The sequence below is a fragment of the Sinohyriopsis cumingii genome, chromosome 14, assembly GCF_028554795.1.
Source record: "Sinohyriopsis cumingii isolate HCF-2022 chromosome 14, ASM2855479v2, whole genome shotgun sequence".
Classification (NCBI taxonomy): Eukaryota; Metazoa; Mollusca; class Bivalvia; order Unionida; family Unionidae; genus Sinohyriopsis; species Sinohyriopsis cumingii.
Window position 1 is genome coordinate 113,529,705 of NC_142974.1, and position 15,499 is coordinate 113,545,203.

General features: G+C 34.5%; 1 protein-coding gene and 1 long non-coding RNA gene across 3 annotated transcripts in view; both read left to right on the forward strand.

Moving 5' to 3' along the window:
• The window catches only part of LOC149784629 (uncharacterized), a 441,350-nt gene that overhangs the window by 115,515 nt on the left and 310,336 nt on the right, over positions 1-15,499 (forward strand). The window lies entirely within an intron of this gene.
• Positions 6,698-15,499, forward strand: part of LOC149784632 (uncharacterized) — a 300,236-nt gene continuing 291,434 nt past the window's right edge. For both annotated transcript variants that reach the window (XM_089932690.1, XM_089932691.1), the window contains exons 1-2: positions 6,698-7,465; positions 9,271-9,531. In XM_089932690.1, coding sequence (XP_089788816.1) covers positions 6,820-7,465; positions 9,271-9,531 — 907 coding nt within the window. In that variant the 5' untranslated portion in view covers positions 6,698-6,819. The remainder of the gene's footprint in view (positions 7,466-9,270; positions 9,532-15,499) is intronic.

Here is a 15,499-nt window from a genome sequence, read left to right on the forward strand (position 1 = left end):
AGCTTTATTGCAGAATCGGAAGAGTTTTCGAAGTACTTGGGTGAAATAGGCTAGGGATTCTTTCCTTGTGGCGATGGAACACAGGTCTGGCGATGTGAAAAGGCTGAACGCTACACACGTCACTATGCATTGATGACGTCACAATGAAGAGACCCTGAGCCAAGAAGTAGACTGGCTTCCTGTCGTAGTTGAATATAAAATTACTACCATTCTTCAGCCTTGACCTTTACTTGAATAAAATGGTCACCAGCACTTAAACGTAAAGGCCGATATGCGGATGATTTCAAACGTTTTATTTATCCTAATATAAATCAAATAAATTTATTGTAGAAATTGATAAGTGAAACTTTAGCTCATCGTTCTATATTTTAGTCGGTTTACTGAGAACTGTCCTAAAAGGGAAAGGCAGCTGTTGAAAAAAATGTTCGGGTTAAAGTAAATATCGTTTTTTTATATTTATCTACTGACAATACATTGCTCACACATTTATGTGCTTTATTGGAGCTACTCTTTATTGTAGCACACATATTATTTTACGTGACATTAACTTTTATTTTGTTTTATGCTTCAAACGATCACCCGTACCCAATCTAATTTTTAAACAATGCAGATATGCATCGATTTATACGAATAGCCTAGTGTTACAATGTAAGACGTCTACTATGATATTTACGTTGTTTGGGTCGACATAAACAACATAAATATCGGGGTAGACATATTACATTATAGGACTACGAATGGACATTTATAATATTCACAATCATGAGGACACTAAAAGATCAAGGAAAAAAAAAAGGAATGGATATGCTTTACCCATTTTAATGTTGTTGTATATGATTATCGTAGTTTATCATCCAATGTAGTCTTGATACAGTTCATTTACAAAATTATATCAAAGTGAAAAGTCTGTATTGCATTTCCTGGATTTGTGACCTGTACCTAAAGACAGTACATGTATTTGTGCCCTATATACGTAAAGACAGTATTGCATTTGCTTGATTTGTGGCCTATATACCTAAAGACAGTATTGCAATTGCTTGATTTGTGCCCTATATACGTAAAGACAGTATTGCTTTTGCTAGATTTATGCCCTGTAGATCTATACCTAATGACAGTATTGCATTTGCTATATTTGTGGCATGTATATGGTGTTTGAACCCACTCATAATATATAAATATCAAATTTGATCATTGAGCCCACTCATGATATATAAGTATTCATTCTTGCCTTTGCAACCACCCATGATATAAATACCCAGTCTGGTGTTTAAACTCACTCATATAAATGTCCATTCTGGTATTTGCAATCACCCATGATATAAATATCCAGTCTGGTGTTTAAACTTACTCATATAAATATCCATTCTTGCCTTTGCAACCACCCATGATATAAATATTCAGTCTGGTGTTTAAACTCACTCATATAAATGTCCATTCTTGTCTTTGCAATCACCCATGATATAAATATCCAGTCTGGTGTTTAAACTTACTCATATAAATGTCCATTCTGGTCTTTACGATCACCCATGATATAAATATCCAGTCTGGTGTTTAAACTCACTCATGTAAATGGCAATTCTTGTCTTTGCAATCACCTATGATACAAATATCCAGTCTGGTGTTTAAACTTACTCATATAAATGTCCATTCTTGTCTTTGCAATCACCCATGATATAAATATCCAGTCAGGTGTTTGAATCCATGAGATACACACATCCAGTCTGGTGTTTGAACCCATTCATGATATAAAAATATCCAATCTGGTCATTGAACCCACTCATGATATATAAGTATCCAATCTGGTATTTGCAACCACCCACAATAACAAATATCCAGTCTGGTGTTTAAACTCACTCATATAAATGTCCATTCTGGTCTTGTCTTACTTAAATGAGTGACAAACAGAGTGAGTGACAGACAGAGTGAGTGACAGACAGAGAGATGAAATAACAGCCGAAAATCAATATGTCTCTTTGGGTTGAGACCTACATATGAGTGCAATTGATATCATATATGGTAAAAAACAAATTCTTTATTCACATATGAATGATATCATATTGTCTAATGTTGTAAAGATTTTGTAAGATTAAAGTTCTTTCATAGACCAAATTGTCTCCACAAGTGTTAACTGTTGATTTTTATTGAAAGGGCTACCTTATTACTGAGCTGATTCGGAGTGAAATTATGCATTCATGTTAGGGAAAATACATTATTGTCAAAATGTAAATACACAGTTCCAGATTGTCAACATATACAAATCTGAAAATAGTTATCTCTCTTTGATTATAATTACCTGAAATGGGAGGGTGGTGATGTTAAATTATAACATAGTGAATGGACCTTTGTTTGGATTAACAGAGGTGGAAAAAAAAAACATTCTAATCTCTTGTTCAAGAATAAAAAAGTAAAAAAGATCATTGCTGTCAATAAGATTGTATTAAGAGCTGGAACTTTTAGGTATTTTAAGAACAGTATGGACTGCAGATTGGATGAGGCAGGGTGGGAGTTCCTCAGAAGGTGCTCTTTTGTGGAAATTGTGTAAAATGCGTAAATAAAATGACAGATCCTTAAATTTCCTTCATTAAGATATTATGAGTTTAATGTAATTTTTCAATACATAATAAGCTATACATAGTGGCCATTATAACTGGAGGGGAAAGAACCCAGGAAAGCTCTGTTAAGAACCAATGACTCATGGGAAGCTATTAGCATGCTTTATCACAGATCCACATTGGTCAAGACTGAGACTTGAACCCTTGTGGAGAGAGGTGAGATGGCAATGATCGATAAGAGCAAGTGCTCAGACCACTTCAGCCTCATGTGCCCCTCCCTCTGTGAGACAGCATTGTAATGACTGGTCCACTACAAGGATAGATGGAAATTAGGGTACAAAATGATTACGATGTTTTAAACTGATACAATATCTGGCTCATCTGCAAAATCTGAACATAATTCATCATACTGGTAATGAAGGAAACAATGAGAAATGTTTTTTCTTTAGATCAATCAGAAATAATCATGTTTAGTTAATGTATGCCTTGTCATCACAACACATACAAGTAATTCAAAATTATAACATGCAACAGTAGAAGTATTAATATCATTTAAAGTGTTACAGACATACTTTTCTATCTTTTAAAGTGTTACTAACACATACTTTTCTATCATTTAAAGTGTTACCGACACCTACTTTTCTATCATTTAAAGTGTTAATGACACCTACTTTTCTATCATTTAAAGTGTTACCAACACATACTTTTCTATCATTTAAAGTGTTACTGACACAAACTTTTCTATAATTTAAAGTGTTACTGACAGCTACTTTTCTATCATTGAAAGTGTTACTGACAGCTACTTTTCTATCATTTAACTGGCTTGAATGTAAATTTGAAAATGAAAGGTACAAAGAGGAGATGGTGGATGAGGGAGACTTGCAATGCTTAATGATGGTGATGCCCACTTGTGCCAGCTGATCACAACATGCATATATAGCATGCATATATAGGTTGAAACAACAGAAGTTTTACTGAGTATCACCTGACATGACTGTATTAAATAGAATACATTGTGATCTCAAAGTACTTAGAGATTATATAGAGGTTATTTTGAATTTAATGTGATGTCATCATAACTTTAATGTCATAGGTATGAAATAAGTAGCTAACTGGTGTGATTAAAATAATGCAATTGGGCATAAATGTGTTAAATATGGGTAACTGGAAAAATATGGTTGAATGTTAAATGATTTTAAAAATCAGTTCAAGTGGGTGGGGATGAGTGGCAATAAAGCGCTGGCAATGATTAAAATTCAAAAAATCTGTACTTAAACATAAAAATACTTTAAATTCTTTCATTCAGGCAAGAGTGGATAGCTTCTCTGGAGCTACAACCTAACGAATTCACAGTGCAGTATTTGTGATGTGATGTGATGTGATTTGGATTTGTAACATAGCTTTAACAATTTTTCAGTCATATCGCTACGATGTCTGCAATGTGGCAGTTTATAGTGATGTCTAGCACTGGGGCATCATGCCGCAGACATGTAGCATGATGTCCCACCCAGTCACATTACCCTGAAACAGGGCCGACCAGTCCTAACACTAACCTCTTAATGCTGAGCGCCAAGCGAGGCAGCTGTTAGTACCGTTTTTGTAAGTCTTTCGTAAGACTCGGCCGGGGATCGAACCCACGACCTCCCGCATCCGAGGCGGACGCTCTAACCACTAGGCCACCGGAGCGGTCGACACAGTATTTGTAGTGAGGGTGTATATACCATTTCGCGGCAGTGGCTGGTGTAATTGTCTATAAAACGTGGTTTTTAAAGATATTGCAATAGGCGCGCTCAACCTAGTCACTAAACTGTTAAAGGCATTTAATACATGCAAAACAAGTTCAAAGGTTATATGAATCTAACCCTGTCTACACAGTAAGAAAACCTGAAATCGATGGTAAATGAAGCAATCTTGTCACATAAGTTTCTGTCCACTTTACACTGTTAGTCCATTATATGCATCTGTGTATGAAATTTAAAAGTAAATTTTATTATTCTTAATTTGAAATTAGGCAATTTACCCTTTATTGTTAACAAATGCACAAACGTGTGCTCAAAAGGTATTTCATGATACTAAATACAGCCATAGTGTACTGGTAATCTTCCGTTGAATATTAGTTATATTGAAAGGAATCGGGAACCATGCTAACCCGCCAAATGGTCTGGTTCTTAGTTATATATCTTATAGACCAGAGGTATCGGATGTTGCATGCAAAGAACGTGGATATGTATTAATGCGCGAAGCTGCTGTACTGTATTCCGAATGAGGAACGTGAGCCGAATTTTGTTGGCTCAGGAGCAGACGACAAGATTTGGAGAGTGCTGAAGTCTTCATGGAGGCAGGAACTTTCATTGAAATAGTCAGGGTAGTACATACATGTAATATTAAGTATATGGGGCACATTTCTGAAAATAAGATATCTCATTATCACTTAATTTTATTTTCTTAAAATATTGTTTTAAATGCCATAGGTACTGTAGGCCTGCTTGTTTCCGTCGTAAAAATTAAAACTATTGAAAACACCCACTCCCACTAATTTGTAGAAAAGGAGTTGGTGTTGTCATTAACTTCCAATTTTTCTGAGAGAAACGAGTGCCTGTACCTAATGCAGATTATGTATACTTTTTCTTTTTTTCCCCCTCGTTTGTGTCGTTTGAGTGGGAACGTTAATGTAACTTTTTTTTTAATGCTTTATATTTTTAAAAGAAAATGTTAACAAGAAGTTTATTTTTTAAATCTCTTTTTACACAACATAGGTTCGTCCTTAACAAATAAAATCACATTTAAATTTACTGTTTTACCCGCACATGTTTTGGTTTAATTATTTTACTTAACAACTACAGCTTGAATTCTGTGTATGTAAACACGCATCTCCGTGTCTTCCGGTTTTAACTGAGTACTTGAATCATAATTTGGGCATGTCTTTTGATAAAGTTTGCCTTTGAGGCAAATATGATGTGTCTGTAAATTTGTCTTTTCATATCACCCAGCAAGTATATCAGGTATACGTTGTTATAAAGTGGTGACATCGATCATTTCCAATATTTAGCCCAGGTGCTAAATCTAGCTAAAAATGAACACCAGGGCTTATTTCGGTATCATATATTAATTTGTCTTTTCATGTACTATAGGCGTATATATGGTTATATGGTGGGGATCTCATTATTTTCCAATTTATGGTGCAGGGTAAAAAATTTTTTATAAGAGTAAGCTGGCTCCTGTGGTCAAAATAAGTTGCATGCATTAATCAGAATTTTCATCCCCAACTCATTTACACATGGTTGCATGGTTCTAGCCTCAACAGTTTTAAATTTGTGACACAAAGTTAGGTATTAATCCTCAATGCAAACTGATGTGTCAATTTATGTTTAATGCCGAGTAAGAGTGCATTATGAGCATCGCCCCCCCCCCCCCAAAAAAAAATCGCAATAGTTTTTATTATATGACCAGGGGGATACGTTTTCTTGAGGGTGGGGATAGACTGACTCCGGGTTATCACCTCAAGTGGGTTCTATTGATTGATTACATATAGCAATTATCAGGAGTTACTTGAAATTTCTGTAAAATCACCTCTACCCCTTTAGCCCTACCTTACTCGGGGCAAGGTATTTTTATTTTTATGTTAAAACGTAATGGTTACAGTAATCCGAGTTTCCTGTGACCCTTCTCTCTATCCATGTATATTTTATATCAGGGCATTTATTTTAACGCATGTTATGGCTTCAATAACAGTAGTTATAGTTACAAAACATTACAATGTAGCAACTAAACTAATAGTAATAAGAATAATGCAAATAATACGACTATTACGACAATGGTGGTGGTGGCTAAATTACGAATAAAATTACTTTTTTGTGATTGTTTTATCCTTGATGATCATTTTTAAAATATCGCCAGGGGATAAAAACAAACGGGATTGTGCAATTAGTAGTATATAGTAATAATATAAATAATACGACTATTACGATAATGGTGGTGGTGGCGAAAATTACGACTTTAGACTATTGTTTTAGGCCAGAAATAGATAAACATGAGTGTACAAGTTTATTTGCATCATTTAGTAAAAGTATATATGTCTGTATTTTGTTTATTCCGAATCCTGATGTGTATCAATCTTTTATCCACAGCCGGCCGTAAACCCGACTACAATGGCGTTGTGGTGACAGAAGACACGTTGCTGGTCATAGACAGGAATGCGAGGAATCTCCATCTTTACAATCGCCATGACGGCAAAATTCTGTCTAAACACGAACTGGAGTCCGAACCCATGGATGTCTGTCTTATTAGCAAGACGGAAGTAGCTGTGTGTCTGGATGACAGTAGTAAGATTGTAATCCTGTCATTGAAATCTGTAGATGACGTAAAACTGGTCAAAACATTAGATGTATGGACAGGATTTCATGAATGTGATTCAGTGGCAAAATGGAATTCAGACAAACTCGTTGTGAGCGGTTGGAAATACGACGGCATGTTGTGTTGGGGCGTTGTATCGATTACAGATGGAAGTCTGGACTCGACTCACAACATCTGTAAAGGGAATGGTTATACTCACTTGGCCATTAAAGACAACACAGTCTACATCTCGTGTGACACTTCTGACTCCACTACTACTAGAGGTGTGTATGCATATGATATTTTTAATCCACACACACACAAGTTTCTGTATCAACACCAGGAATTAAAATACCCGGCGTCGATAATGGCTGACATGGATTATGTGTACGTGTGTGACTTGTACTCTAACAGAATTCATCAGCTGACAGACAGCGGTCAACTGGTGACCATACACACAGTGTCATCAAGGCTCTATGGAATATTCTATGATGACCAGCATGGAGTTCTTTACACCACAAGCTACAGTAATGGAAGTAATGTGATTACTGTCTACAGACTGGAATATTCATATCAACCAGGTAATTCCATTTTTTTAATATCACACGACAACGAAAACTATATATTTTATTTATTTACAGTTCCTAATTCACGTATGGATAATAAATGTAAGTTTTACATATTACACTTAGAACCTAATTGTAAAGACAAACAATTTTAAAATATGTAAAATGAAATTAAAGTGTAATAAATATATATTTTTATTCTCCAGTGTGTAAACTCGAAGTGACGTTCGTGAAGCATAATCATTTTTATTGATTTTAGCTGCAATTAAAATTTCATTTGTTGTTTTAAAATGTAATACCAATATAGTTGTATCACATTCAATTTATTCGTGATTGGTAAGTTATCTGCACTTTAGTTCTTACTATACAATTTCATATAAAAATGATAAATATCTATGGACTGTCGCAATGGCGGCTTGCAGGTTAGCGTTCATCAATACCAGTGCGGGGCAATACACATTTTGTTTTTGTCCAGTAGGGGGCGCTTTCATTGAGAAGCCATTTGCACGCGACGGTCAATCCGGGTTACCGGAAAACAGTCTTGGGGTACAGCGTCTAAAAGTTTCTCATGTTCTCGCAGGTTGCATAATCTCGCGGTATTGAATATTTCCGTTATATAAAAAACACTTGCACCATCTGCCTTTCGTTTGTAACAGATTCTTTTAAAAATATTTTCTTTTTTTGACAAAATAAAGAAGAAACTTATTGACTAATAGAAGACATATCAGATATCAACTTTTCCTCAAACGATTATTTATACAAGTCTCCATTTTGTCATGCCGAAGCCGAATATGAATAGGGCATTCATATTCCTGATGATGTAGGAATAATTAAACGAACGATTTCATTTTGATGTCCGATTGCTGGGTGTAATTTGGTTTGGACACTTGACAGCTTGGATTTGCTTCAAATGTTCATCTGTTGATCATTCTAGGTTATTTTCATGATTTTAAAAGTAAAAACAAAACAAAACTACACACACACAAAACCCCCACAAAAACATGCTGACAACTTGTATTCTTTATATAATTGTTTTATATTTTATAATTTATTGAATACATGTTTATATGCTGGTATTCCCTACTCTGGCAAGATTCACCTGCCAATTTTAAAAGTGTTTAAGTTAGTGCACTTTGAATTAATTTAAGCCTATTTTTGGAGCAAATGAATCAGTAATTTTATTTCATAATTATAACATGTAAGTATAGTCACATGTAAATATAGTCACAGTACATGAATGCATGCCAACATGTTCAACATTATACATCTTGCAAATGCAAGCAAGTTCACACATACCAGTTACTTATTTTAGAAGCACTTAATAATTGTAGTGCAGACTTTTACTGGTGCTGCCAGGTTTAATTTGTATAATATATCTCAGTTTTAATCAGATTCTAGATGTAAATGTTTGGATTAAATTTTTTTATGTTGACCAGATTGAACACCAATAAACTGTGGTGAGCTTTTATGACAATGGATTTGTGAATGTTGCACAAGTCAACAGTGTATTAACATTAATAACTTTGATGTACATTGAAATTACACTCTCGGATCAGTGTTTCCCATTACCCTCATTTGTGCTTCAGAGACCCCCACATTTTTAATTTTGCCCCCATTTTTGGTACCAATTTTTTTTTATACTCAGTCTGACCCTTTCTCTCTCCCCCCCCCCCCCCCCCCCCCCGCCTGTTTTGACACCAAGGTGATTTTTGACTTGCAGTCTTGCACCCCTAGAGGATACACTGTCTTATGTTTCGGGTAGTCATTATTTTTCAATTTGCCTTACTGTTAACAATAAAAATAATCCATTACATGCACAGGTGTTCCAGTAGAAATTCAGAACATGGATGACAGATCCATCCAACTTTTTGAAGATGCTCTAAAAGATGGAAAGGAAACTATATACAGCATAAGAATCATGGTTGTCGGACACATGGGTGTAGGAAAGACAACCCTGGTCAAACGGCTTCTTGGAGAGGAAGTAAACATTTCCGAGAGACGCAGTACAGAGGGCATAGATGTCTATGTCAACTGCTGTGATGTTTCTTTAGCAACCTGTGAATGGATGAGGCGAGAAAATGGTATGTGGGCATACAAATATAAAATATATACATTTCTCTATTTATTCACATACCAGGAGGTGAAATGTATTGTGCTGTGCTGACATCTGTCCATTCATCTCAGTTTTTTTTTTTTTGCACAATAACCTAAGTTTTCTACAATCTAACATTACCAGAGATTGTAAGTAGTTCGCATTTGGGGCATGGGAGAAACCTACATGTTTTGATTTCAGGATGAAAATGATCTAGCATCAGGGTCTAGAATTTAAGGTCACAACGTCTAAAAGAAGGATATTTCCCACACAATTAGCAATGACAGATTTTCAAGTTGGTCACCACGATGACCAATACTAGAGGTCTGATCAATACCATTTTCATTTAGGACCAACTAGTCATTATCCAAAGTCCCTTAGTGAAAACCCAATGATGATATGGCGTTCCATTCAGGAACAGCAATACAAATTTAAAGGTAGCAGCACAAGATTTTCATTTAGAACCAAGTCATTCATGGGGTGAATGCATGCTTAAAGTTTCATGTCCGTTTTCCAAGTAGTTAGAGTAAACATTGATAAGAAGCTTGTGTTAATGGATGGATGAACAAAGGACAACATGCCATTTTGACTTTTTGTATCAAAGACGTTGACCATAGGGAACATATGTCTTGTGATATGAATACAATTTTTCTTTTATAAGACAAGGAAGATGTATATTGATTTAAAATTGAATATGTTTAAGCTGTTTCCATCTTATGTATAAGTGCTTTACATCTGAAGATTATGATAGTGTTTACCAACTGGCAGACATGTAATATATGAAACTAATGTAAAAAGGTTTTATATCTGGAGATTTTAATAGTATTTACAACCTGGCAAGCAAATACTACACAGTTTATGATCCTTCTGTTATTTCAGGTTCTCAGATTTCTCCTTCTGTGATGTAAACTTTGTTGTCCTTGTGTGGGCACTATAATCCTAGTTTCATTTTGTTCATGTCTATAAAGAGCAGTTACATAACACCTTGACATTAACATTTTTGTTTGCAGGTGTTAACTGTTTTTGCATATGCAAAGGCAGATCTTCAAATTTCCATTGCAGGGGGTGGGTTTACATAATTTTTCACATAAAAATGCAAATATCCTGAATCAGATTATTCCATTTGGGACTATGAATTGTTATAGAAACTATCAGATAACTTTTCATCTCTGACATGGTAATCTAAATTTTCATGAAACATCCTTTGATTTCATGCTAATTGTTCATCTGTGTTTTTGACAGCTTTCCATGAAATGATTAGGCCAAATTATTTGGTATTGTTTCAGACCCCGCCACCAGTTATTATTTTCTCATTTGCTATGAATGTTATTTGCTTCTTACAATGACATAGTTTTGAATATATATAGAAACTGCAACATCATTGTAACTACAATTTGTATTGGGTTACTTCTTCTGGTAAGCAGATACTCTTAAACTCAAAATGGGAATCAATACTAATCACCATCAATATTGACAAAACTCTGGTACTGGGACTATCTTCTGGTAAATGGTGGAGGCTGTAGCTTCTAGGTGTTCATTGATTTGCAGTATATGGGGTTAGAGAGTACGAACATAATGTGAGTTTCATGGTTCAGTGAATGGTTTGATATAAACCATGTTATAGTTGTATACATGTATGATAATTTGCTACAGTATGTATAACTATAATTTATAGTAGCGACAAGGCCATTTCGTGTTATCAGAGATTTCATCGTACTTCATTGATACAGCATCACACTCCAGTGGTATAACATATATGTGCTTCAAGTGCAGGGTAAAACAGTTTCAGTTAGATGTACAAATCAATTTCAGGAGCTTTTGTAAAAATGTATATTATAATGATTAGTAGTTTTAGTGTACTAGGTACTTCAAGTACTGGGCACAAATGGTTCAGTTACATGCACAAATCAATTTCCAAGACTAAAAAAATATGTATTTTTTTTACTGGGTGGTGGTGGTGGTGCTAGGGTCAGCAATGAAAGATAGGGATGGTCGGCCAACCTGAAACATATTTCTTATTGCCTTATGTAAGTCACTACCAATCTTGAAGGAATAATCTGCGTTTTTTATTTAAATGGTGCAGATAATTTCGTTCAGGTGTACAAGAAAGCAATAGATGATGGTAAACTGTGTCATGCTAGGACACAAATCATCAGTTGTTAAAATATAACTTTGAAGGTTATGTTGCTCATGACTTTTTGGAGAAGGCTGTTCAGAACAACAGCTTAAGGTTGCTTCAAGGGATATCGTGAAGTAAAAAATTACAGCTTTATGACAAAGTTGAAGCAGTCCTGTTAAACATATATTTACTTCTCCCAAAAGAGATTTTCTGCAGGGCTGATTGATATATTTGTGAGCAGACCTTGTTGGTCAGTGTAACACTTTTATTAAAACAACTGCTTCAATTTATGTAACTGTGAAGACAATTTATTTCTCTATTCTAATTTAATGAGTATGAAAGTAATTAATGTTAATTGGTTGTTGTTTGTGGTTTTAACACCATGTTTCAGTGCATGATATACTATGCTGTTGTGTATATTTGGTTTAATTTATATTTGATTTAATTTAATTGTAAGTTTAAAAAAAAAGTTTTTAATTTTATTATGTCAAAAAAATGTAATTTTGTTTACTAGGAATTTGATATTTTCCAGAAATTAGTTTGACCTTAGAGTTAATTGTAAATACTGAACTTTGTCTCTTATGCTGATGTAGTTCCCGACCTTGATTCAGAAATCACTGAGACAAGTAATCAACTTTTTACTTTTATCTTATTCTTAGTATAAATTTATTGGTTTTTATCAAGGTCATACTGGGTATGCATGCTTTTAGACATAAATATTTCTTGAAAATTCTGACATTGACCCACATCCAGGAATGTTTTGAGTTTCAAGTTACTGTATAATCTTTGTTTATAGAGATATTTCTCAGTTGGGGCATTTTCTTTACACTGGAAAGTGTCTGTTGTGTCAGTTTGGAGTTATTATTTTTATTCAAATTATTTGGATTCTAAAAGATTAATTATTTTCCTGGAAATATTTCAGTGCTCATGCCGAATTCTTTGACAAAGATGTTTATTTAAATTTTATTCTGAAATTCAAACAATGGAATATTATTGACTGGGGGATAAAGAATGAACTGTAGATGATACAACACCATACTGACTACAGTATACGTCATCACCTTCCATTTTGGATTCTTCGTTGGGACTTCTAAAATTTAATTTGTGGATTATTATTGGATTATTTTTGGATTTGATTCTTAAAGCCATATGTTATTTTCTTCAATTTTTACAGTGTTTTTTTCCAGGGAAATAAATTATTTGTTAAATTTTTCAAAGTTTGTTGTTTTCACTCTTTCTCTTGTTACTGTTTATTTGAGTTTAACAAGTAACATAAGAATGCATAACATTCTGCTTATTTGGTTGAGGAAAAAACTGTTAAATATCACGAGTAACTACTGACCCTGTGAAGATACTTGCAAGTTTTTTCATACCCACATTGGCTGATATGTAATAACACGTGACAATAAGGTTTTCTATCCAGAGCAAATAAGTCATAGATTTTATGTGAAGTAGTTAACTTTATTCATGGTACAGCCATTGCACTATTAACCTAAGAAGCCTTTTTCAATATCCCTTGTTCAAGCAATCTGTAATCTTTTAGGGTGGACTGTAAAGTAGAACTAACGCTTCTTGTGATGAACCATTTTTCTTCTTTTAGTCAGTGGCCATCTACTTGACCCTAAGCATAGGTTGTCCTTAACCCTAGTGCAAGCCATCCACAAAGTGTGGATCAGGTGTGTAATGTAAAACAACTCTTATTGGTGAGAAACATTTTTTCATCTTTTAGTCAGTGACTTTGACACTTCTTATTTTGATTTCAAAATTTAATAGTTTCTTACCTCTAGTGCAAGCCATCAATAAACTTTGGACCTGGTCTGTGGTACAGAACTACTGTTATTACATTTAAACCATCTTTCTTCTTTTACTCATTGACCTTACTATTTTTTATTGGTGTTAAAACAATTCTGTCTGTCAGTACTCGTGACATTGGACTACAAAATCAATAGCTTGTACCTTACCCTCATTTGAGCCCATGATTGACAGGATTCTTTCCTATCCTAGTAGGGGGCTATCTCTAAAGTGCTCTCCATTACAGATCACTGCCATCTCACCTCTGTTTGTGTGGGTTCTAGTCTCGGATTCAGCCAGTGCGGGGAAGTGAGAAAGCTTGCCAGTAGCTTCTCGTGGGTCAGTGGTTCTTTCTGGGGTTTTCCCAGGTTCTTCCTACACCATTAATACTGGCCGCCATGTATAGCCTATCTTGTGCTGAAAAATGGCGCAAAACCCTACAACAACAACAACAACCTATCCCAGTAGCAGATGATCCACAAGTTTGGAAACTGTAGATTGTGGAAAATTCAGTTAGCCACATTATGCTGATATCAATTTTCTTCTTTTGGTTGACCTGAAATTGATATCATTCTCCCTTGTTTCAAGTGCAAGATAATCTCAAAGTTTTGTGATTGTATTTGGGGGGGGGGGGAGAAGTTATTATTGTGCAAGAACTGGTTTCTTTCTACCAATCAGAGCAATATTAACCTTTGGGCTTGCCATCATTAGGAATATGCCTTACTCAAGTGTAAGATGGTTGATAACTACAGTTGGTGAACAGCTTTGGTTGGATAGGATGTGGCAGTTGAAATTGCCAATGAATTGATGAACAGAGGAAATTATATGCTCTGTCTTTTTTTACTGTGGGCATATAACAAATATTTTCAACGATGTTGAGGTTGATTACAATATTATTTTAACTAAATTGTTGAGAGATTTGTTATTTCCAACCTGTCACTTTTCAAATAAATGCAGCAGTCATATATAATACAGGCATAAACATTTTCAGATACAAGAATGGATAGAAAGTTGAGATTTTTGATGACCAATGGACAGGTGCTGAATGAATAGTGAACAGATTTATGTTTATGCACAAATAATATAATCCATACAGACCTTTAAATTGTACATCAGAACAAATTGGTGATAAGAACCATAATGTTCTTATTGAACTTTGACCTAATGCTTTCAGTTAGCTATTTTATGCAAGTAGTTTGGAAATTTTCCAAGTCATGAATCAATTTTACTCATCTTAGAATGGACATACCGGTAATACTGAATTTGCTTAAAATGCTACTTCTCAGGTTCCTTATCCTCATGTTCTAAATATGTGTAGACAAGGATGAATTTTTAAACCCTCATATTAGCCTTTGACTACAAATATGTACTATTTTAGCACAGATATATCGTTATATTATGTGTATCTGTATTGTTAAAGTTCTTTTTCCTTCTCTATGTATTTGCTAAGTGTATATGCTGCTTGCACCCTGTATGCACCCTTTGGCTTTTAGTCACCCTCTGTTGCATGCTAACCTGCTTTGTAACATAGCTACATGGTGAGTGGTATATATAATAACACCATATAAGCCATTAACCAGGCCACCTGGGGGTTTAGGTTAGAAGGCTTGCACATTTTTATTTGCGTGTGTACATGTGTGCATTTGATTTATCATCTTATTGATGGCTCACATTTAACAGTAGCCCACTTGCCCAAGGCCATTGAAATTTTTCTTGCTATTGCATTTCAAAATTTCAATTGTTGAATTCCTAGTTAGTATTGATATGTATCCAACATTGTTTTGTGGAAATAAATAGTGATGATTCAGCAAGACAAGTACATTTCTCCAGCTTTTCATTTTTTGAAATGTTAAATTCTAAGGCTATGGCAAGCATGAAGACAATTTTTTTTTTCTTTACTAGATATTAAATTTGAGATAAAATGTAGACAGCCATCCCAAACAAGTTGGAAGTCCATAACCTTTAAAGTATAAGCAACAGTTTTTATGATAGAAGTTGATATAAACAATTACAAATATCAAAGTTCAGAGTTTATATTAAAATTATT